Raw genomic sequence first — 25,512 nt, forward strand, 5'->3', positions numbered from 1 at the left:
GAGCAACAGACACAATACTGAAACCCTGACTCCTTTAGAGAGGCCCTCCTTATGCAAACGACTTTAGATTTAAAAAAAGAAAAAAAAAACACATGGACTGACAGCAGAAACGGGGGAGCTCATCCCCCCCCGAAACTGGTCCTTATTTTAACTGTGTGGGAGAACACACCGGCGTCCGTTTTTATCACTGTCTGTTTACTCATTTATTTATTCAAATAAATAATTCAAATATTTATATGGTGTGATGTGTTTATTTACTGATATTTACTTCGTTAAACTGTGTTTTTGCGGGTGGTTGGGTCAAGCTGCTGGCCTTGGTCTCCCAGTCAGACTGCAGAAGAATCGAGGTGGTGTGCAAAATTCCAACAGATTTTTTGGGCATATGGACAGCTCTGCAATAGTCTCTCCTGGATATTGCGAGTTTCAGAATAGTTGTACATGTGAGATTAGCTGAATGTTTCCCACTGTAGAGCTGAACCAGGCTCGCTCATTATACCCCTTTCCCACTGTAGAGCTGAACCAGGCTGACTCATTATACCCCTTTCCCACTGTAGAGCTGAACCAGGCTGACTCATTATACCCCTTTCCCACTGTAGACCTGGTACCAGCCTGGCTCATTATAGCCCTTTCCCACTCCATAGCTGGGTTCAGCTGGCTCAATGTACCCCCTTCGCACTGTAGAGCTGGAACAAGACTGGCTCATTATGAGTGTCTCTGAGAGAAGTATTGTGGTCTTCAAGAGGATGACATGGCTAATGATTATTTTAATGTCACTAATGAATTCTCAGCTCCAGCCCAGAGTCAGGGCATGCTGGCTGTGAGAGAGTAGAGTCAGGGATCACTCGCAGTGGAGAGTCATCGTGTGTTTGGAAGGGAGAGGGGTGAGTATTCACACGATTGTATGCACGTGCCCACAAGTGAGTGTGTGTGTGTGTATAAGTGCGTGCTTGCGCATGCGTGTGTGTGCGTGTGTGTATGCGTGTGCGTGTGTGTAGGTGTGTGTGCGTGCATATTTGAGTCTATGTGTGAGTGTGTGTGTATGATTGCGTGCTTGCACATGTATGTGTGGGTGTGTATGAGTGCTTGCTTGCGTGTGCATGTGTATGTGTACGTGTATGTGTATGTGTGTGTATGTGAGAGTGTGTATCAGTCTCTGTGTGTATGAGTGCATGCTTGCATGTGCATGTGTATGCGTGTGTGTGAGTGTGTATGCGCGTGTGTGTGTGTGTGTGTGTGTGTGTGTGTGTGCGCACAAATAAACTGAGAAGTTAAATGCTCTCATGTAGAGAGAGGTTGTCTGACTCATGTGCTCATATTTACCCATGCTGATACATTTATGTGGGTGCCTTTTGTTTCTCTACTGCCCTTTGTGTTAAGAAATATAGGAACAAAACCGTCAGAAGTAAAAAGAGGAGAGTGCTGACTGGCCAGTCCTCCCACTCTACCCGAGGGGAGGGGCTTGGAGCAGTGGGGGTCATGATGAGTTAAAAAATATTTTAAAAATACAAACTTTCGAAAAGCAAGAATGTTGAGGAGAGTACGGCAGTCCAATTTTGTATTCATAATTCTCTCGTCTCATCACAGAAATTGAGGACCATGGAGCATCTGCAGGGTTTTTTTTTGTGTGTGTGAAAATTATGGCTAAAGGGAATTTTTAATTTTGCAAATCTTTTCCAAAAGAGAAATCTTTTTCTTTTTTCTTTTTTTTACAAAAATAAAGAAAAAGACTCAAAGGGAGCCTGGAAATGCTGCCAAGAATCCATAATCGAAAGTTGGCATGTTCTCTTTTGACTCCGTTTCAGCAGCTCAGCTCCCACTCCCCCCCCCCCCCCCCCTCACTTTCTCACTCTCTCACTCATATCCTCCCCTCCCCTACACACATCTTCTCTCCTTTTCTCTCTCCTTCTCTTCCTCCGACTCCCCCATGCTGCTCATTAAAATCACATTTACAGACCCAATGGCAAGGGCTCAGCGCTACGTAATGGAACACATCACATCATTTTACAGATTGCAGCTATTTTCTTATGGTTGAACTATTTGGGAAATTTTGGGCATGGGAGAAGGGAACTGCAAAGAGTGAAGTGAATGTGGTGTACTGCTAACATAGGAGGGAGCGTGTTTGAGAATAACGGAGATATGGACACAAACAGGCTGCTGAGATTACATACATGTCATTTCATTTCACTTATTTGTCTGCTTTCATGAACCTGCTGTCATTGAAATGAACATTTTTAATCTTCCTCCAAAACCACCTTTTACTGTTGCCGTTTTTAAGCTTTAAAGAAAACTCAGCTTTGGGGATATATTCCAATATGGCATGGTAGTAAATAATGTTCAATTGAATTGGAGTTCAGAGACACGGATATGTGAAATATACTGATCAACAGGGATTTGATATGCGGAAACAACTTCGCTGCCATGTTGGCAGGCAGTAATGTCCTGAGCCCTCATGTGCTTCCCCCCCCCCCCCCCCCTCCCTTTTTTTTCTTTCTTTTTCCTACTGAAATAATTAGGACACCATTGCTGACAAAGAATAGAATTCATCTCCAGCAACACTTTAGCATAAAATGTCTGCAGTAAAGCTGTTTGGTTTAAAAGATGCACAGTTCAGTTATTGGCAGCAGTACTGTAGTCCATGCCGTCTGTTGCAGATCTGAGTCCATGTTCAGGGAGCGTTCGGCCCACTTTGTGTCTCTCACCCGCCCCCCCCCCCCCCCCCACGGTTCGGTGTCCTTAGCTGGGGAGGCTCAGCCCACTCAGCCCCATAACCTGGGTTAGTCGGCTTCTTTGGCTGTTTGCATAATGTGCACCTGCATAATATTAACTTCATAATTCATAAATCTGCCTTGATGGCCAATCTTTATAAAGAAACCCCAAATGGCTAAAGATGATAAATCGTTTCATGCTGGCCACAGGAATGAAAAACTCTAATGAAGTTTCAAAAGAAACTCGCAAAATAACAGATAACTTCAAAGTCCAGATTTACGCTGTTTTAATGTTGAGGCCCAAAAACACAACAAAGCCAAACTCTTAGTTAAAAAGAAGCTGTGGATTGATTGTGAAATAATTGAGACAATCATTGCCTTGAATGTACACTCAGTGAGCACTTTATTATGTATTTATTAGTCTTATTTTTTATACTTATTGGCCTTCAGCTGCCATAGCCTTTCCACTTAGAGGTTTGATGTATTGTATGTTCAAAGATGCACTTCTGCATACCACTGTTGTAATGCGTGGTTATTTGCGTTTCTGTCACCTTCTTGTCAGCTTCAACCAGTCTGGCCCTTCTCATCTGACCTCTCTCATTACAACACATTTCTGCCCCCAGAACTGCTGCTCACTGGATTGTTTGGTTTTTCACACCATTCTCTGAAAACTCTAGAGCACGGGTCACCAACCTTTTTGAAACTGAGAGCTACTTCATGGGTACTGAGTCATACTAAGGGCTACCAGTTTGTTTTGTCACGCGCCCAATACTGACCTTTGAACTAGAGTAGGTCAGAGTTCACCTAAACTTATCTAAACTTCATGTATAATAAACATATTTTTAAGATATTGTCATTTTTAAATCTATATAAATGCAAGTGTGATTAAAAAAAAATAGCAACAGAATAAAATTAAATTTTAGATGCAGCTCACTAGTCAGTTGTGCTATTTTTAGAACAGGCCTGCGGGCGACTCATGTGGTCCTTGGGGGCGACCTGGTGCCCGCGGGCACCGTGTTGGTGACCCCTGCTTTAGAGACTGTTGTGCGTGAAAATCCCAGGAGATCAGTAATTTCTGAGATACTCAAACCATCCTGTCTGGCACCAACAATCATTCCACAGTCAAAGCCACTTAGATCACATTTCTTCCCCTTTCTGATACTTGGTCTGAACAACAGCTGAACCTCTTGACCACGTCTGCATGCTTTTATGCATTTAGTTTAATTGGCTAATTAAATATTTGCATTAACAAGCTGGTGTATAGGTCTACCTAATACATTTCTCACTGAGTGTATGTATACACTCATTTACCTGTTTAATGGGTATTTATTAAACATTTTTTTTCTTCTGCTGCTGTAGCCTATCCACTTAGAGGTTTGACATTGTGTGTTCAGAGATGCTCTTCTGCATACCACTGTTGTCCCGCATGGTTATTTCAGTTGCTGTCACCTTCCTGTCAGCTTTGACCAGTATGGCCCTTCTCCTCTGATCTCTCTCATCAACAAGGCACTTTTGCCCACAGAACTGCCGCTCTCAGGATGATTTTTATTTTTAGCACCATTCTGCGTAAACTCTAGAGACTATTGTGCATGAAAATCCCAGGAGATCGGCAGTTTCTGAGATACTCAAACCAGCCCAGCTGGCACCAAAAATCATTCAACGGTCAAAGGCACATTCCCTCCCCAGTCTAATTTTTGATTTGAACAACAACTAAACCTCTTGGCTGTGCTTTTAAGCATTGAGTTGCTTGCCACATGATAGCCTAATATCATATTTGCATTGAAAAGATAGTGTACCAGTGTAACTAATGAAGTGGTCACTGAGTTTATATTCACAGACAACATGAAGAATGAGAGCAAAGGCATGGTCAGTATTCTTCACTTTAGGACATGGGGTGAGACAGGGCTGCATTTTGAATCCAACAACTACTGACGACCAACCAGGCAAGCGGTTGGGACAATTGGTGCCCCCGATTTCACTTTAAATACTAGAGAAATTCCTATACAGATGACCTAATGTGGAACTCACACTGGAGCAAAACCTTGGACTAGGTGCTGGAAAAATCCTGGGCCCTGGCAGTAAACTAAACAGATAACACCTGTGATTTTCTCAACAAAAAAACTATAATCTCTGGGAAAACCACAAAGATTCTCATTAGGACCAAATTAAATTTGAATATACACATTGCACCTATTTACCTTTAAAAATCGATTCTTCAACCAGACTGAATAAACTTGAGACCCCCCAAACAAACAAAAAAAAAGAACACATGGGGCATTCTGTGTGATTAAGAAAGCAATACACCTTGAAATCCCAATAAGAATTACAAACCGTAAACATCTACAAAATACCAAGAAGCCTCAGGACAGCACTTCGCAAAACAATCAGTGAACCGAATTATAGCAGAACCAAAGCAAAATTGCATCCTCTTTTGGGACATACAAAAGCACAGAGTAAAATGGAGGTATCCTGGACCATGTACTGTAAAGGCTGTACGCTGTGACAAATGATGTGTCCATGGTGAGAGAAATGGAGGAAAATCACAAAATACAGACCAGTCGCGCCATGGAGACCTGCCTCCACAGACAGAGCTAGCTGCCCAGAGAAGAGAGGCCATGATCCCAATGCAATCAACAGGAAACCCAGACTGAGCCACACACTGTCCTCAAATGTGACACATTCAGAGAAATGAGGAACAGATGTTTCCAAAAATAACACGATCCTGCCTCTGCTTCTGCACCCGTTAAGATACAGAGCTGGGTGTGGAAGGAACAGACTCTAACTAAGGCAGCAGCTCTCTGAATGGCACAAACGGAGGGACTGCCATTAAAACGCAGTATATTCAGAATCAGTGGGACATGACTTTTTTTTTGTTTGCCTTGCATTTGTTGTACCGTAGTTGTATTTTCTAGTTTATTTTACTTTTGCTTGCGAGCATACTTATTTTAAAGTTGCCTTTCTACAGCAGAACATATTTAATAGCGTGGCCTAATGTGAAATACATTATGTTTGAGGTCGTTAACCATCAGGCTAATAAAAGCTATCTTAACTGAATTTGATTTAATTTCGGGCGGATGGCGCTCCCTGAGGTTAGCTTCTTCGCTGTAGTGAGGAGAGAATGGCAAACTCTCGCCTGACCCCTCTGACCTCGGTCTGTAGCTGCTGATGATGAGTGAGAGCCCGGCGGCCTGACCTCCCTAAACCCACAACCGCTCAACCAGAGCGCTCTCTCTCCTGTCTGTCTCTCTCTCTCTCACGCAAAGGTAAAACTGGGAAGTTTGTGTAATTCTGTAAGTTTGTGTAATTCAATCTATGAGTACATGAGGTGGGCATTCATATGTTCTATATGATTATGTTGGTACTATGTGTTATTTTAGACCTTCTGAGGTTGTAATGTTTCAATCTTCTTTTTTTTCCCCCAATATATTTTCATGGTGAAATTTTCAATCAATCTGGCCTCAGGAAATACCGTGTGAAAGCTATGAACATTTATATCCGTGTAAACTATTATAGCAATATTCTGGACCTGCTGCTGCCAGAGGGGAGAGCAAGAAGAGGTTGAGGGAGAGGTAGGGGGAAGGTCACATGTAGGGGGAAAGAGAGCGCACATTTTCCAGGTGCGTTTCACATTACACGCTACATTCTTCCAGCAGCATGTAATAGAGTAATTGTATCGTATAGTAATAATATAGTCATTTACACCTCATAAGATCCATAATATCATTTGGTTGCCATCTGTCTCCTAAAATAGCTTTGATAAAGCAATGCAGAATTCTCATTTTTGGTGATATTGTAATCAAATTTGAAAAGAGGATTTGTCCATCCTTATGGCTGTGGCTTCATTTTGTTTATAAACCCACCAGCCACAGCCACATGCATGCACTGACTGAGCACTTTATTAGGTAGACCTGTACACCAGCTTGTTAATGCAAATATTTGTGGCAGCAACTAAATGCATAAAAGCATGCAGATGTGGTCAGGAGTTTAAACTGTTTTTCAGACTAAATGTCAGAATGGGGAATAAATGTCATCAAAGTGACTTTGACCGTGGAATGTGGTGCCAGACAGGGTGGATTGAGTATCTGAGAAATTGCTAATCTCCTGGGATTTTTACACACAACAGTCTCTAGAGTTTGCAGAAAAACAAAACACATCCAATGAGCAGCAGTTCTGTTCTGTTGTTAATGAGAGAGGTCAGAGGAGAAGGGCCAGACTGGTCGATGCTGACAGAAAGGTGACAGTGACACAAATAACCACACATTACAACAGTGGTATGCAGAAGAGCATCTCAGAACACACAATGTGTCAAACCTCTCAGTGGATAGGCTACAGCAGCAGAAAACTTAATTTGTCTAAAAGAAATTGGAGTAAAATGCCTAATAAAGTGCTCACTGAGTGTATGTATTCACTCAAAAACAAACAAAACATTTTTTTTTGAGAAAAAACCTGGCACATCAACTGTGATTGAGCTTCTGTTACTTTGTTTTCATAATGTTTATGCCACATCTGTAAATAAGAGACCAAGATTATGCCTGCAGTTAAAAGGCTTTAGGAATAGTAACAGTTTATTTTTGGGTATGTCATTATCACGCTTGTGTTAAAAAAAAGGCGGTGCTACCTAAGGGATTAAGTACCGAATAAATGCTATAGGGAGGCTTTGCATATGCTTTATGGAATCATGGAGTCATTTTAAAGCGCACGTGGACCTTTGTGTAGTATTTATGTCTTTGTGGCAGCATGATTTAAGAAACCAATTGAAAGATGACATGGGAGGATGAAAAAAGAGGGATAAATTACTACATTAATTAAAATGAATGTAGGAAAAGATGGGTAGCACCACTTTCTGATGTAGTTTGTGTGAAAAATATTTGCAAGGATTCATTTGTAACTGAATTTTTTTCAAGATAATATCTAGGAATTGCTTTTATAAAACAGATATATAGTGTATGCTTTGTGGATGTGATTATCATATGATAGAATAATGGCACTATATAAAATAACCATAAAGAATGGACAAGAGACTGTATCTAACATATTAAATATAAAATAGGAAGGTAAATGAAATGAGATGTTGGGTGAATTACAAAGACAAAGTAACAAACAGGAAGTGTAAATTACAAATAAAAGAAAATAGATATAAATGTAAGTGTAGGGTTGTTTTTCATTCTGATGTGTAAACACTTTTCTTAGATTCAGATGCATGCTATGCTTATTTGGCATGACTATACCTTTTAGTGTATGACCAAAGCAAATTGCTTTGTTGAAACAAAAACACTGCAAAAGTAGCAATGCTATTAACATGAATAGTAACATGACAAAAACAACCCTTCATTCAAAACCAACAGTCCATTCATTCATGCACTTCCTTCATCTCATTCTCTTCTCTCCCGCCCTCTCCCCCTCTATCTCCCTCTCTCTATTGCTGTGTGATGTCACAGACTTTGTGTCTGTAGGAAAGCAATGTGTCTCTGCCCTCTCACTCACCTCACACCTTACAGTATACCCTTAATATGTACACCGTACGTATTCATTCCCCAACACAAACTGTTCACCGCAACACACATTTAGCCACTCTCAATGTTTATACACACACACACACACACACACACACACACACACATACACACGCACACACGCACATACACATACACAGTCAAACAGGCAAACAGGCACACACTGACAAACGCAAACGCAAACACAAACCAAGCGCCAAACACAATCCTGCCTCCCATGGAGGAAGCATAATGCTTCTGCTGCAGTGCCTAAAACCCCTCTGCCTCAATGACTTCAGCTGCCACTTATTGTTTATCGCAGCCCTTCACTGCCCCTGGTGGACACAGTAGTGTAAGCACATCCCTTTATCCTTTACCGACCCCTGGTGGACACTTTGTGTACTATATTTTTCAGTTGAATTTTAATTTGGTTTCCTTGTAATGTAACAATGGAATAGAACAATAAGCAAGTGGATCTGGCGCTAAGTGAATGTCAGATAATATATTTACATCATTTACAATGTTAGCTTTGATTATAATATAAACATACAAAATTAAGCAAAATGAATTCAAAGTTGAACTCAAACATGGAAAAACAGAGATAGACGATTCTGCTCTGCTTACAATGGTAAATGGTAAATGGCAGGCATTTATATAGCGCCTTTATCCAAAACGCTGTACAATTGATGCTTCTCCATTCACCCATTCATACACACACTCACACACCGACGGCGATTGGCTGCCATGCAAGGCCCCGACCAGCTCGTCAGGAGCATTTGGGGGTTAGGTGTCTTGCTCAGGGACACTTCGACACAGCCCGGGTGGGGGATCAAACTGGCAACCCTCCGACTGCCAGACGACTGCTCTTACTGCCTGAGCCAATGATGAACCTTCCTACTCTGCCCCTAAAAGGACTGGATTTTTAAAATCATTTTTCTTTGTTGTGACTCAGTGGTGATGTGCATGTACTAGTACTTTGACCTGTTTTTCTCCACGGCATTTCTTCTAAAAGTTAAGAGCTTACAGCTACTGACTGAAATGTACCAATGTGAGGAATTTATCTCTTCACCTATAATGTGTGTGACTCATTACAAATGAAAAGGAATACACACATACATGCACACACACTCACACACTCAAACATACACACACACATTCACACACACACTCAAACATACACACACATGCATTCACATACTCTCGCACATACACATACACGCACACTCACACACAAACACACACATTCACACACACACACACGCACTCAAACATACTCACACACATACTCACACACACATTCACACACACTCACACATACACACACTCACACATTTACACACACACATGTGCAGGGCATAAAGAAGATGGGAAGGAGAATAATCATGAACAGAAGCTGAGAAAGCAATTAACTGAACATAGTTTGCTTAGTAAAGAGGACAACAACATGTTGAATTAACATGGGTGATTTATTACAAGTGAAGGCAAGCATATTAAAAGAGTGGAGGCACATTACACATTGTACAGATGGAGCTGAGGAATGAAAACATTAGTGTGAACAAGTTTGTACACACTGGGTTAACAATGCGTTTGCTAAAATAATTCATTAAACGATTCATAGAACAAAGATTAATATGATATCATTATTCATTTCTTGCAACCATTTTTGTTACAATCATAAACTGAAAGGAAAACTATAATATAAACACGAATCATGTTTCTATAAGAAAAATTAAAATTAAAATGAGAAGAAAAAGGTTACTAACTAAGTACTAAGTACTAACAATATTGACGCTGTTTCTTTTGTGCTTGTCTGTTGACGTCATTATTTTTTGATAGTTTGGCAGAGTGCCAGACACCTTGCAGGCTATATATTTGTTAATTCTTAAAATTGGCATATTTTTAGCTATCTGCAGATGGCTTAACAATGTGTACCATTGGCATTGTATTATGCCATTTTGAATATGCAATTAGCTTGAATATCCGCAATAAATTGTTCATATTTCATATCTAGAAATGAAATAAAACATCTCTACGATCATACATATTATATATTGCCTTTGATTTACGTATTTCATCACGAATCAATGGTTAAATATTTATTATCCCTCTGAACTATAATTCAGGATTTAGATTTTTATTGGACATAAGACTGTAGTCATACAGTGTATTTTATGTATTTTACACTTTTTCTATTTAAATAATTTGGCCATTTATTGATGATTTATCATTAATCTCAATGAAAAAATGTCAAACAGTTTTTTCATTAGAAATACAATTACAATACAATTTATCGTCTTTGTTAATTGATTATTTGTTTTTCATCTGAATGGAAAACCCCACAAATCTATCATTTCCAAATTTCCATTCCCTTTTTAGACACTTTAGTCTTACTTAAAACAACGTCAATATCATTCAAGAAACTTAAACATAAAAGGCAAGCAATACACCTATTTTATTTGCAATAAAAAAAAAAAAACCCTTTATATCCTTTTATCACAGATGTTGAGGCTTGGACTTTAAAATTGGCACTAGCATGACTGTATCCATGCCTATCTCTACTACAGGTAGAATAGAATATATGCATTTTGTTTTGTGTTATGATTCAGCAACAATAGCTAATATTTGATGTCACGTTTAAAGATGAAATAAACCAACATTCCAAAGTATATAAGTTCAAAGAACCTGGGATAGAAAATGTAGTATATACAGTAGAGGGCTCACTCTCCACAAGCAGCCCTGAACTAGTACTGCCACATTCATTTCATCCACTGTGTTTCAATAACTCACTCAGGCTTCATTTTCTCTTTTTGAGGTTGTACATGAATGACCATTGGCCTGACTTTCAGTCGTAAAAATGCATTTGAAAAAAAGCACAGGCCATTTTCTTTTTTTTAAACTTTCTCATATTCTTCCACTAGGCCAAGCTCTGCTTCACCTACTGCTATTACACTGAAGCAACACAAGGGAGCCGATACAGAGCTCTATGGCTTGTTTGTTTAGTAAGTCAGTGAGAAAACCTGATAACTCCTGTCATCATGGGTTTATTTGTTATGTTCCCTCACTTGTTGTGTCAGTTACACTGTGCCATTAGTTTGAGAATATTGTGGTTATTATTCTTGACTTTCCCCAATGCAGAATAGGATTGAGGCCTTTTGTGTGAAACTCAATTGTGTACGCACTAGAAGAGTGATTCTTTTGACTGCAGATGCAGTGTGCTTTCAATGCCATCAGTAAGATAATAAATTAGCATATTCCTAAAATCCACTATTGTGTCCAAAATGGCTCCATTTAGTAAATAGTAAACTATTTTGGCTGTTTAGCTATTTTGAAAATCTTGTTTTAGTGTATGAATTCAAAAATGAAATTTTACAATCTTACAGTGCAGCATACAATCTAGTAAACAACCACACTTTAACTTTATTTATGCAAACCTTTTTTATTGTCCTTTTAAGCTGTGAGAAATGATTGTGCAGTCCATCCGCAGTTCAAATCTAAGATCAACTCCTCTTCTGGCTATATGTTGTATTAATGGTCTTATCGCTAATGAAGCAGATGTATAGCCTATGTATGAAGCTGGACGATTGCAAAAGACAACGTCTGCTGTCATAATTGACTATTTACTTTGTAAACTATTTAGCATGCTATATGGACAGTCACTAGATAGGGATGAGTCATTAGTGAATAGTGACACATTTTAGACACAGCCAAAGACTTAAAGGAATACTATGCAGGAGTTTCTCCTTGAAAATATTATAAAACAAAATAAAATGCTCAGTCATTACTATGATACACTGGCAACCCATGCCTGTGTTTATATCTGCCCAATACCTTGCTTGTCTGCTTGTATTTGTTATTCTAAAAAACTGACCCTTTTTTGTGGTGCCGTATCTGGAAAACATGAGTCCAATACACTGAACTCATGCGCTCTCTGGTCCTGTGTGACCACCAAATCAGATGTTTTATGGATCATAATAGGCCGCGGTTTTCTTAGCTCACTGCAATCACGGCTATCACACGGTAGTCTGCAATGGTGCAACAAAGGTGCAAAGCTACCAGCTAAGCGGACAGCTAGCCAGAATCATCTTGGTATGGGTGTGAATGAGACTGGGGGGCGTAGACGTTTTTGTGTGTGTAAACACAGGAGAAAAGCAAAGAAAGAAATCCTGCATAGTATGCTTTTAAGAAAGACAAGATGGTTTTGTGACAGAATTTTTTTTTTTTAACCCCCTGTATTTTCTCCACGAATGACTGTCTTCTTCTGCAACAATACACTGTATGTTTTATATTTATAATGTGCACTAAAATTAATTTTCAGGAATCGGCAATGGTGGAGTATGCACACAACACCAGGCAAAAGCAACTGCAAATTAATTGATGCCCAGCTACAATTATACACGTCGCTCTGGATCAGAGCATCTGCCAAATGCCATTAATGTAATACATGAGTCACATTGTTCCTGACCCTGATATGCAGTATAATGTACATTATATAATTGTACATTACATTATTATTATTATTATTATTATTATTGTTATTATTATTATTATTATTATTATTATTATTATTAGTAGTAGTAGTAGTAGTAGTAGTAGTAGTAGTAGTAGTAGTAGTTTTATTATTATTATTATTATTATTATTATTATTATTATCATTATTATTATTATCATTATGAGTCAATTGTTCAGTGGTAAATCAACTCTTTCAGAATACATATGGTGCCTATTGGACTCACTGGACAATTTTCTGTGCATATTTACATGTATATCTATTTTCCTATATTGCACTTTATAACAATGTTAATTGCAGATTTCTTTACTGCAATGTATTTGAACAAAACTGTGGACATTTGTCCAACGTTAATCACATTTTCCCATCTGGGTCTTGAGCTATGTTCTGGCTACCCTGGCTTCATTTTAAATATCAGATTTATAAATTATGATTAATGTTGACTCACAATCAACAATGTGTTCATCATTACATTATCACATTTATGTTTATATATCTATATATTTATATATTTATATTTATTTATCAATATATATTTTTTGATATGTATATATTATACAGTGTATACTATTATATATTGTGATATTTATATGTGTATGCTTTATATGATATTTTATATTATATTTATATTTATATTATATTAACTCCTCATATAATAATGCAATTATATAACTTAAAAATATTGCGATAGCATCTTACAAGTCATTCATTAATATATCATACTCATTCAGCTTGTATGTGTGCACCCATCATACAAGCATGGTCAGGTTGTGACATCAGTCAACTAGGTGTGGGCATCAAATTTTAGTGTAGCACACAATCACTGAAAAGCTCCTTCAGTCCCTTATCATAAACCAATATTTGTGAATATTTTCAAGTATTGAGATTTGGATGAAAATCTTTAAACATATACACTTAGGATTGTTGGTTTAAAACCTTTAACCGTGACATATAATAATACTGGGAATTAAGATTAATATTAATAATATTAATTATTATTACCTTAATATTACCTTAATTGCAATTTTACCTTAATTGCACACTATTACACCGAAAATACATATAAGCTGGAAATGTTATCATAAAAGGAATGTCAAAGTTATTCTTATTTTACCCTGCCACAAACAAACTGTCATGTGATATGCACCCCCCAGAATGCTGTGCTAGATGCTGTCCATTTCAGCAAGGGCGTATCCGTTTTGAGCATTGGCATGGTGCTCAACATCTCCGCTGTCACGCCTAGGGCAGGTGAGGCTGAAACAGTACACAGTGGATTAATCTACCTCCCATCCATCCATCCATCCATCCATCCATCCATCCATCCATTATCTGAACCCGCTTATCCTGATCAGGGTCGCAGGGGGGCTGGAGCCTATCCCAGCATACATTGGGCGAAAGGCAGGACTACACCCTGGACAGGTCGCCAGTCTATCTCAGGGCACACACACCATTCACTCACACACTCATACCTACGGGCAATTTAGACTCTCCAATCAGCCTAACGTGCATGTCTTTGGACTGTGGGAGGAAACCGGAGTACCCGGAGGAAACCCACGCAGACACGGGGAGAACATGCAAACTCCGCACAGAGAGGCCCGACCGACGAGGATTCGAACCCAGGACCTCCTTGCTGTGAGGCGGCAGTGCTACCCACTGCACCATCCGTGCCGCCATTAATCTACCTCCCTAATTACCTAACCTGACACCAATGCCAAAATTCATCAGTAATCAATAATCAAAAGTTTTAGTTACAAGATTCACATGCTGGCCCTTTTATTTTATTTTTTATTTTTTATTTTTTTATCACCATCATTTTATGTATGCACTGTACCAGTCAAACGAATGGCAATGATATACGGATTGCTTCCTGTTTGGTTTTTTGTCTTTTTTGCAAGCCTGTGAAACTGAATGTTTAACTTTTTAAAATTTGTTAACCCTTATAAGGCAGGTTATCAAACAGATAACAAAAATAAGCTGATATTTAATAGCCAAGCCAATTTAATAGTCTAATTCAATAGTTAATACAAATATATTTTCCTTCACATAACACCCATTGAGAGATATTTGATGATTTTTCCTTATTAGTTAATACCTTCCCAAACCTGCTTGAATTTAGAGTGAACATAGATAGATTTATCGTAGATTTAAACATAGATTTATCCTGTAAATGGGCTCAGTAACATGTGTAACATCAGTTATCATTACTTCTGTTACCAACCTGCAACCTCAATTACCAGAAATCACTGGTTTATTGCTGAAGCTAGTATGAATATACAGTGCATCCGGAAAGTATTCACAGCGCTTCACTTTTCCCACATTTTGTTATGTTACAGCCTTATTCCAAAATGGAATAAATTCTTTTTTTTCTTCAAAATTCTACACACAACACCCCATAATGACAACATGTAAGAAGTTTTTTTTAGAAATGTTTGCCAATTTATTAAAAATAGAAAACTAAGAAATCACGTGTACATAAGTATTCACAGCCTTTGCCATGATGCTCAAAATTGAGCTCAGGTACATCCTGTTTCCATTGATCAACCTTGAGATGTTTCTACAACTTAATTGGAGTGCTGCTTTGAAGGTCCCAATGAGCACAGTGGCCTCCATCATCCGTAAATGGAAGAAGTTTGGAACCACCAGGACTCTTCCTAGAGCTGGCCGCCCGTCTAAACTGAACAATCGGGGGAGAAGGGCCTTAGTCAGGGAGGTGACCAAGAACCCGATAGTCACTCTGTCAGAGCTCCAGCGTTCCTCTGTGGAGAGAGGAGAACCTTCCAGAAGGACAACCATCTCTGCAGCAAACCACCAATCAGGCCTGTATGGTAGAGTGGCCAGACGGAAGCCACTCCTTAGTAAAAGGCACATGGCAGCCCGCCTGGAGTTTGCCAAAAGGCACCTGAAGGACAAATTTTGAGAAACAAAATTCTCTGGTCTGATGAGACAAAGATTGAACTCTTTGGCGTGAATGCTAGACGTCATGTTTGGAGGAAACCAGGCACCGCTCATCACCTAGCCAATACCATCCCTACAGTGAAGCATGGTGGTGGCAGCATCATGCTGTAGGGATGTTTTTCGGCGGCAGGAACTGGGAGACTAGTCAGGATTGAGGGAAAGATGAACGCAGCAATGCACAGAGACATCCGGGATGAAAACCTGCTCCAGAGTGCTCTTGACCTCAGACTGGGGCGACGGTTCACCTTTCAGCAAGACAACGACCCTAAGCACGGAGCCAAGATATCAAAGGAGTGGCTTCAGGACAACTTTGTGAATGTCCTTGAGTGGCCCAGCCAGAGCCCAGACTTGAATCCGATTGAACATCTCTGGAGAGATCTGAGAATGGCTGAAAATGACTCTCCCCATCCAACCTGATGGATCTTGAGAGGTGCTGCAAAGAGGAATGGGCGAAACTGCCCAAAGATAGGTGTGCCAAGCTTGTGGCATCATATTCAAAAAGACTTGAGGCTGTAATTGCTGCCAAAGGTGCATCACCAAAGTATTGACATTTTTTTATTTTTTTATTTTTAATAAATTTGCAAAAATTTCAAAAACACTTCTTTCATGTTGTCATTATGGGGTGTTGTGTGTAGAATTTTGAGGAATTCCATTTTGGCATAAGGCTGTAACATAACAAAATGTGGGAAAAGTGAAGCGCTGTGAATACTTTCCGGATGCACTGTAAGTATAATTTCAACCAATATAGGGTTGTATATTCCAATGAAAGATCATTCCTGTTTAGCTTGCATGCAGCATAACATCAGTTGCATACAGAAGTTACCCATGCTTACAAGTTAAAATAGCAATAACTTGAATACATCTGCCCAACTTCCTTTCATCTCTGCACATCTTTAATTTGACAATCAATGTGTCTTTTTTGTGTAACATCAGTTATGCTCAAGATCTTGCCAAAGTATAATAGTAATTATAATTGCTTTTTTTACAGTATTTATGGCCATCAGTCTCGATTATGTAGCTAGCTGTATTGGACTATACTCAGTAAATATCTTGCATATCTAATGCCAGTTACCATGAAATTGCCTGTGTTGCTTAATTTTAGACAACACTGCATCATATATACTGTATTTACTGTAATAGGACATCCCCGTCTTCACCAAGAAGCAGTGACAGCTGGGTAAGAAACTACTAATCAAGCAGGAGAGTAATCCTGGATACAGTGAAAGTCCTCCTTGGAGGGTGCTGATCTTCAAACGTTTAAAAATAAATAAATAATTTTCTTCCGTTTAAATCCAACAATGAACATTTGTGAGGCCCACATCATTGTTAATTTTAATTTGAGATAATGTGATACTCACCACTTCTTCCCTTTGCAAATACAAATTGCAACCACCATGATGAACAGAAGGAGTAGAAGGACGCAAATGGCAATCACTGCAACAATATGATTTCAGTAATTTGTTAATTTCCAATTAAAAATATTTTTCATCTGTCTTCAAAACCAATTTCCGTAATTTATTTCATTATGGTTAGAATTTGAAATTTTGTAATATGATTTTGCTACTTAAATCAGTACATTTTTTATTCATTTATTTCACTGGTTGTTAAACATGATTTCTCATTCAGTTGACATAATTATGTACATTCAGTGAGCACTTTATTAGGTAATTATTAGCCTTATTTTTTTAGACTCATTAAGTCTTCTGCTGCTGTAGCCTATCCACTTAGAGGTTTGACACATTGTGTGTTCAGAGATGCTTTTCTGCATACCACTGTTGTAATGTGTGGTTATTTACATTGCTGTCACCTTCCTGCCAGCTTTGACCAGTCTGGCCATTCTCCTCTGACCTCTCTCAATAACAATACATTTTTGCCCACAGGACTACTGCTCACTAGATATTTTTAGTTTTTCGCACACATATGGAATTTGGTTTGTTTTAACTTTTTTATTAATTATAACACTTTCCCCGTCCTTCCACTCCCTGTCCCTCCCTACCTCCCTGTGAACCTTAATTGTTGTCTTTCTGTGATTTTTACTTGTGTATCAGGATGTTTTAGTTCGGCTAGGTAAGCAGTGTTTGGCTAGTTAAGGGGTTTGTTCATACATACATAAAAAATAAAATAAAAATAAAAATAGGCCCTGGTCCTTATCTTTGTTGTGCAGGTAGCAGTTGAAATTCTACTTCCCTTTAGGGTCTTTCAGCACACTTATCCCTGGTTATGGGTATGCACTTTGTTGTACGTCGTTCTGGATAAGAGCGTCTGCCAAATGCCATTAATTTAATGTAATGAAATGCATTTTTCAAAGTAAATTCAAAGTAAATTCATGAAAGAAAATGTTATTATGTTATTATTATTAAATGTTGTACCGTGGGTGATACATACACATGATTTCCTACTCATTTGCGTCAAAACATTTTTTGAAATTCTTTGGCCATTTTTTTCACATTTTGGACATAAGACTTATGTTTAATTTTCCACTGAAAAACATTTTTCATCATAATTTTTTTAAATGCATTAGTCTTATGTATTTTCATGATTTTGTAGGAAAAAGGTCTTTTCATTAAATGTTGAAGAACAAATGGGATTCAATTATTTCTGTATATATACAAAATGATACCAGTGCTCTGATCTGTTTGTGGCAAAATTATTATAATTATTAAGCCAATTGAGCAACTGAATTAAACATTAAAATGGGTCATGCTTAATTTGCATAATCCTGATTAATTAATGCTAAATTGGAGTTGAATATGAATTCTCTTAAACACTTGAACAATGTTTGCACATAGCTTAGGCTTCATTGCTATGGCTGACCGCTCAAAACCTCGAGATGATGCTCTCTAGCACCACCTAATTTAGACCTGTTTTCAATGTAAACTCAATGTTAATATCAACATATTAGAGGCAAACTGCAGTCACATTTACCTCCCGACTTTCAGAACTAAACACAAACACAATGTAAGAAAATGAATAACACAATATCCAAGCCATTACTCGCATGTCTATTAAACACCCTTGATTCAGAAAACGTCAAAAGACAGCTGCTCATTTACCAATCAAATCTCCATCCATTAATTACCTTAACCCGCTTATCCTGAACAGGGTCGCAGGGGGGCTGGAGCCTATCCCAGCATACATTGGGCAAATGGCAGGAATACACCCTGGACAGGTTGCCAGTTCATTGCAGGGCACACACACCATTCACTTACACACTCATACCCACAGGGAATTTAGACTCTCCAATCAGCCTAACCTGCATGTCTTTGGACTGTGGGAGGAAGCCCATGCGATTCACATAAAAATATTGGGGGTGACATGCATCTCTGTCTCCCCCAAACCTACACCTATGGCTCGATCTACTACTGCAGATGTCAGCTGAGTTGCAGCACTCACCAGTAATTACATTGTCAGATCTTTCTTCATTTCCTGCAACAATGAAGTGGATCCATCGCTCCTAAAAGATTAATGCAAAATTAGACATTTTAAAGAAGACTGTGCCTGTGAGTGAGTGTGTGTGTGAGTGTGTGTGCATGTAGATGTGTCTGTCTGTGTATGTGTGTGCGTGCACGTGTGTGAGCATGTGCATGTGCATATGTGTGTCTCAGTGACAGGACCTGCCTTGCTAAAGATGTTGAAAGACCGGTAGGATACATTGATACATTCCCGGAGGATAATTGAGGCACGGGACACCTTTATCACCTCATCAGGGTGATATTGTGGGTCAGCTCCTTTCTCTGTGTGTGCCAGCAGAACCAGAGACTAAGAGAGAAACAGCACACGCTTTAGTCATAATCAGTCTGAGAAACAGCACACACTAGCCGTTATTAGTCCACCTATTCAGGGGTGGTGTTGCCGAAGGCTTATAACAGCAAAGCTTTTCAGGACACTCTGTGCAGTGGTCCCTCTCATGAAGCTGCACACAACTCTTTAAAAAAATATGTCAGCCAAGTCTAATCCCCCCTCCCAGGATGACTATCTATCTATCTATCTATCTATCTATCTATCTATCTATCTATCTATCTATTTATCTATATACTGTATCTATCTATCTATCTATCTATCTACTGTATCTAGAAACATGGTGTAATAAGCTCAGGTATGTCCAACTCACTGAATTCCACTCTTCAGTTTTCAGATCATCAAGGATTTCACAGGAGTATTTATATCCACCCTCAATCCTGAGCTCTTCACAGGAAGTGAATATTTTATTCTCCAAGCCTGTACATCCTGAGAAGAGAACACTATCAGATACAAACAATGCCCTCTAAAAGTATGGGAACAGCACAGTGAATGTTTTTTACTCTATACTTAAGGCATTTGGATTTGAGATCAAAAGATGAATATGCAACAAAAGTAAAGACTTTTTTTTTTATGGCAACTTTTATTTCACACATAACAGCTGTTTCTGGAAAATGGTAGAACATACTATATAAGCATGCACATACCATGAAATAAAAGCTGATTGTCTGTACTTTTATCTCTCATTCATTTCGTGATCTGAATTCCAAATGCCATTTATGGGCACATTTCACTCCACAAATGTGTTGTATGCAAGCCTCAGTCAGAATTCAGTTGATCAAAGAGATGTCAATGTTAATATTAATATCTGACAAAGCCTTATCTGCCACCCACAATGTGGCTATGAAAATGGGATAAATGTGCAGTGCCCTGTCAATTCTCTCCTGAACTACCAACATATTAAAGGCAAACTGTAGTCACTTTTACTTCCCAACTTTCAGAACTAAACACAAACACAATGAGCCTCATTTATCAATATTTTTGGAAATCCGTGGGCAAATGTATGTGTGATCGGAAACAAACTAACAACGTTTGCCAAATTCAATGAAGACGCCTAGACACAGCTTTTTTTCGTATCCACGTGTGTGTGTTGATAAATACCAAGTAATCGTGAATCAAAAGCGCATGCACAAAATTTGTGATTAGCATAAATTGACGCCCCAAAAACATTCATTCATTCATTCACTATCCTAACCCGCTTATCCTGAACAGGGTCGTAGGGGGGCTGGAGCCTAACCCAGCATACATTGGGGGAAAGGCAGGAATACACCCTGGACAGGTCGCCAGTCCATCGCAGGGCACACACACCATTGACTTACACACTCTTACCTATGGTCAATTTAGAATCTCCAATCAGCCTAACCTGCATGTCTTTGGACTATGGAAGGAAACCGGAGTACCCGGAGGAAACCCACATAGACACGGGGAGAACATGCAAACTCCGCACAGAGAGGGCCCCGGCCGATGGGGATTTGAACCCAGGACCTCCTTGCTGTGAGGCGGCAGTGCTACCCACTGCACCATCTGTGCCGCCTGCCCCAAAAACATCATGGATGAAATTCGGCTTTTTAAAGACATAGTCGAAAAAAAGAAAAAAGCTTCTCTGAAGCAGAGATTGAAGTTCTGTTAATGGAAGTACAAGAAGACAAAAACATACACCGATCAGCCATAACATTAAAATCACCTGTCTAAACCAATTTTCACGATTAAAAATGCTTTTGAATGCAATTCACTTATGATTCTCTGCTTATATAAGTACACATATCATATAATGAAATATTAAGTGTTTACAGACAAGTGTAGCCAATACAGTTTAAAGCATTTATAATCATGAAAAACTGGTTTAAGCAGGTGGTTGGCTGATCGGTGTCTTTTATTTCTGTAGTGTAAGCAATGAATTGTCAGTGCTGTGGAAGACTAAAGCCTGGCAATATAGCCTAGCTGTTATAAACTCTTTCTCAAGTAACACATTACGCAACAGGTAAAAAGAAAATGGTTTCACCATGTTTATATATATATATATATATATATATATATATATATATATATATAAATATTGATTAACGGAATAATAAAATAACAAAACACTCTTTACAACCAAGCTCTTTCATTTTCACGCACAATACGAACTGAGACCACTACGAAAAAACTGACATCCGAAAACTTTGATGAATCCCATATTATTTGTGGAAATGCATTTTCGATGGATTAACGATGAATTCCGTTTGCCTCGTGTTTCATAAATGAGGCCTAATGTGAGAAAAATAACACAATATCCAAACCATTACTAACATGTCTATTAAACACCCTCAATTCAGAAAAAGACAAAAGGCAGCCTGCACCCTCGTGGCTAAGGTATGTTACTGGGGTCCAGAAGGTCGGTGGTACAAGGCCCCATGCAGCTGTTTGGCCCTTAAGCCCACACACCCCCCGGAGCTGTGTGGGCTTAAGGGCCAAACAGCTGCACGGATCTTATACACGGGGACAAAAAAAAGCATCAGCTAAATAAACAGTAATGTACATATGAACTTTATGGTTACTCATGTTTTTAAATGTTTTAAATAACCTCACATGTGCACAGAATGTATTGCAATCACTATTCATTATTTTTTCTGTGATACTTTCTTTGGCAGCAGTATTGTCTTATTTTCTGATATGCAAAGATTGCTTGTCCAAATCCTATCCCTAGCATTAACCCAAACACTTGAACACATTGGGCAGCGCAACTTTTCCAAAAAGATAGATAACTCTCAACTGAAAATCTACATCACTGCTCAGTTACCAATCAAATCTATCAGACCTAATTAATTAAAGAGCTCATCTGGAGACAGAAGGACCATATACTGTATAAGGGTTGATTCTCTTTCCAGATGAGTGGGATCCATTACATTACATTACATTATTGGCATTTGGCAGACGCTCTTATCCAGAGCGACGTACAGTTGATTAGACTAAGCAGGAGACAATCCTCCCCTGGAGCAATGCAGGGTTAAGGGCCTTGCTCAAGGGCCCAACGGCTGTGCGGATCTTATTGTGGCTACACCGGGATTAGAACCACCGACCTTGCGTGTCCCAGTCCTTTACCTTAACCACTACGCTACAGGCCGCCGGATCCATCGGCATAGGTTCTGCTTTGAGCAAGACTGCTGGGCCACCTTGTCTGGCATAGTCAAATATATAGTCTCATAAGAACCAACAACTCAAGCAATTAATTCACATAAAAATATTGGGGGTGACATGCGTCTCTGTCTCCCCCAAACCTACACCTATGGCTCGATCTACAACTGCAGATGTCCGCTGAGTTGCAGCACTCACCAGTAATTACATTGTCAGATCTTTCTTCATTTCCTGTAACAATGAAGTGGATCCACCGCTCCTAAAAGATTCATGCAAAATTAGATATTTATTTTTAAAAAGGTGAGGAATTATTTGTAAGACATTTAAAAGAATGTGCCTGTGAAAGTGTGTGTGTGTGTGTGTGTGTATTTGTGTGCATGTAGATTGGAGTGTCTGTGTATGTGTGTGTGCGTGCACGTGTGTGAGCATGTGCATGTGCATATGTGTGTCTCAGTGACAGGACCTGCCTTGCTAAAGATGTCGAAAGACCGGTAGGATACATTGATACATTCCCGGAGGATAATTGAGGCACGGGACACCTTTATCACCTTCTCAGGGTAATATTGTGGGTCAGCTCCTTTCGCTGTGTGTGCCAGAACCAGAGACTAAGAGAGAAACAGCACACGCTTTAGTCATAATCAGTCTGAGAAACAGCACACACACTAGCCGTTATTAGTCCACCTATTCAGGGGTGGTGTTGCCGAAGGCTTATAACAGCAAAGCTTTTCAGGACACTCTGTGCAGTGGTCCCTCTCATGAAGCTGCACACAACTCTTTAAAAAAATATGTCAGCCAAGTCTTATCCCCCCTCCCAGGATGCATACTGCACATGACTATCTATCTACCTATCTATTTATCTATCTATCTACCTATCCATCTATCTATCTATCTATATATCTATATACTGTATCTATCTATCTATCTACTGTATCTAGAAACATGGTGTAATAAGCACAGGTATGTCCAACTCACTGAATTCCACTCTTCAGTTTTCAGATCATCAAGGATTTCACAGGAGTATTTATATCCACCCTCAATCCTGAGCTCTTCACAGGAAGTGAATATTTTATTCTCCAAGCCTGTACATCCTGAGAAGAGAACACTATCAGATACAAACAATGCCCTCTAAAAGTATGGGAACAGCACAGTGAATGTTTTTTACTCTTTAATTAAGGTACTTGGTTTTGAGATCAATTTTATTTTTTTCATGGCAACTTTTATTTCACCCATAACAGCTGTTTCTGGAAAATGGTCAAATGTACTATACTGTATATGCATGTACATACCATGAAATGGACACATTTCACTTCACAAATGTGTTGTATGCAAGCCTCAGTCAGAATCCAATTCATCTGTGTTCTATGTCACAACTGCTACCTAAAAACCCACCTTAAACCACAAACAGCCAACACAAAAACAAATAAACAATGCCGTTTCCTGTTGGCAGGAAAAAAAAACACCTAACTTCCGGCTGCACATTTTTAGCGAGTAAATCGCGGGACATGGAAAACACCCTGCTGAAAAAACAGCTCAAGCTAGGCTTTGAAATAGCTGGTAGCTGGTATTAGCTGGTCAGGACTGGATTTTATACTTAGGCAAGCAGCCATTTTGTCAATCGCTCCCTATTCAAGAACAGAAGAATATAAACATCACAAACATAATGAAAGCCCAAAAATGTCCAGTCGTTCCTCTGCTCTTGCATTTTCTCACCATACAGGAATGACAGAAGATAACGGGTACTATAAAAGACGGCCATTTTCTCCGTCTGTCTAAATGTCTATATAAGACACCATATAAACTTGCATAGGTATTTCACAACAATGTGAAATTGGAGGTAGTCTCAATCGAAGAAGGATTCGATTTTGTAGATAGGGGAGATAAGTTTACATACCGGTACACTGTGCGAGACAAAAGACAGCTGCGAGATACCATGTCTTCACGTCCATGTTGCCTCTCCCTTCAATGGTTGCGTATGCACTACGAACTGTAAACTGTGAACTTCCTCATTCCACGTGCATTCAGATCTAAGCCATCCTGGCGGTCTCTCAGAAGCGCAGCGGAGGCTGAGTTGCCAAACCTCAAAGTGGCAGAGGGGAATTAATGCTTGTGTATGATTTACTGTGCATGTGTGAGACTGGAGTTTGCATTACTGCCAGCCAAAATTATAGAAATCATTATAAGATTGATGTCCAGCCCGTTCTGAAGAGCACACGTTGAGTATTGGGCCCGGATATTGCACTAAGTAGTATTCCAGTATATTACATTACATTATGGACATTTGGCAGACACACTTATCCAGAGTGATGTACAACAAAGTGCATACCCATAACCAGGGACAAGTGCGCTGAAAGACCCTTGAGGGAAGTACAGTTTCAATTGCTAAGAATACAACAGTGATAAGGACTTGGGCCTTGTAGATTAATCTGACAATGGATTATATCTATAAAACCGTTTTTATACAACACAGCGTGAAAGAATGATATACACTTATGGAGGAACAACAGTAAACAGCTTACATAGCCAAACAAAAGCAATAAAACACATTGAAAACATAAGTCTAGTAAAAATGACATAAACTATTGTGAGAACTGAAAAGTAATAACTAACAGTTAAATACAGATTACAGAGATCTTTCATTTAATCAAAGATTACACAATAAATAAAATCATTGAATCACAGGTGAAGCCTACTCTGACTCTAACTGACCATACCCTATCCCTGAACTTACTCTGACCCAAACCCTAACTGACCTGCAACCCTAGCTATAATCCATTATGTGCCAGATTATGGTTTTTAGGGCTTTTTATGAATGCATGAGTGTATGCCTTCACGGTGTCTATTGTGGTACTTGCTTAGCATGGTTATTTTGCATTAGTGCTTTAGTGATCTGAATCTGCGTATTGAGTTAGCAAGACCTGGAACTATTATTTATATTAAT

The 25,512-nt window shown here is 39.0% G+C and overlaps 1 protein-coding gene across 3 annotated transcripts; it reads right to left on the bottom strand.

Annotated features, from left to right (window-relative positions):
* Positions 1–9,644: 9,644 nt before the first annotated feature.
* LOC133114800 (uncharacterized) lies at positions 9,645–24,526 on the bottom strand. 3 transcript variants are annotated; one of them, XM_061224453.1, is made up of 9 exons: positions 24,466–24,526; positions 23,547–23,662; positions 23,042–23,179; positions 22,773–22,833; positions 19,771–19,877; positions 19,278–19,418; positions 19,053–19,113; positions 17,018–17,093; positions 9,645–13,958 (listed from the first exon to the last, which is right to left on the bottom strand). In XM_061224453.1, exons 1-9 carry the CDS (start codon positions 24,518–24,520, stop codon positions 13,868–13,870), a joined length of 846 nt encoding a protein of 281 aa, XP_061080437.1. In that variant the 5' UTR covers positions 24,521–24,526; the 3' UTR covers positions 9,645–13,867. The 3 variants fall into 3 exon arrangements, with proteins under 3 accessions (XP_061080437.1, XP_061080436.1, XP_061080438.1); XM_061224452.1 differs by having other exon boundaries at positions 19,771–19,886; XM_061224454.1 differs by lacking the exon at positions 17,018–17,093 and having other exon boundaries at positions 19,771–19,886.
* Positions 24,527–25,512: the final 986 nt, after the last annotated feature.

Source organism: Conger conger, chromosome 16 (genome assembly GCF_963514075.1).
Source record: "Conger conger chromosome 16, fConCon1.1, whole genome shotgun sequence".
NCBI classification, from domain to species: Eukaryota; Metazoa; Chordata; class Actinopteri; order Anguilliformes; family Congridae; genus Conger; species Conger conger.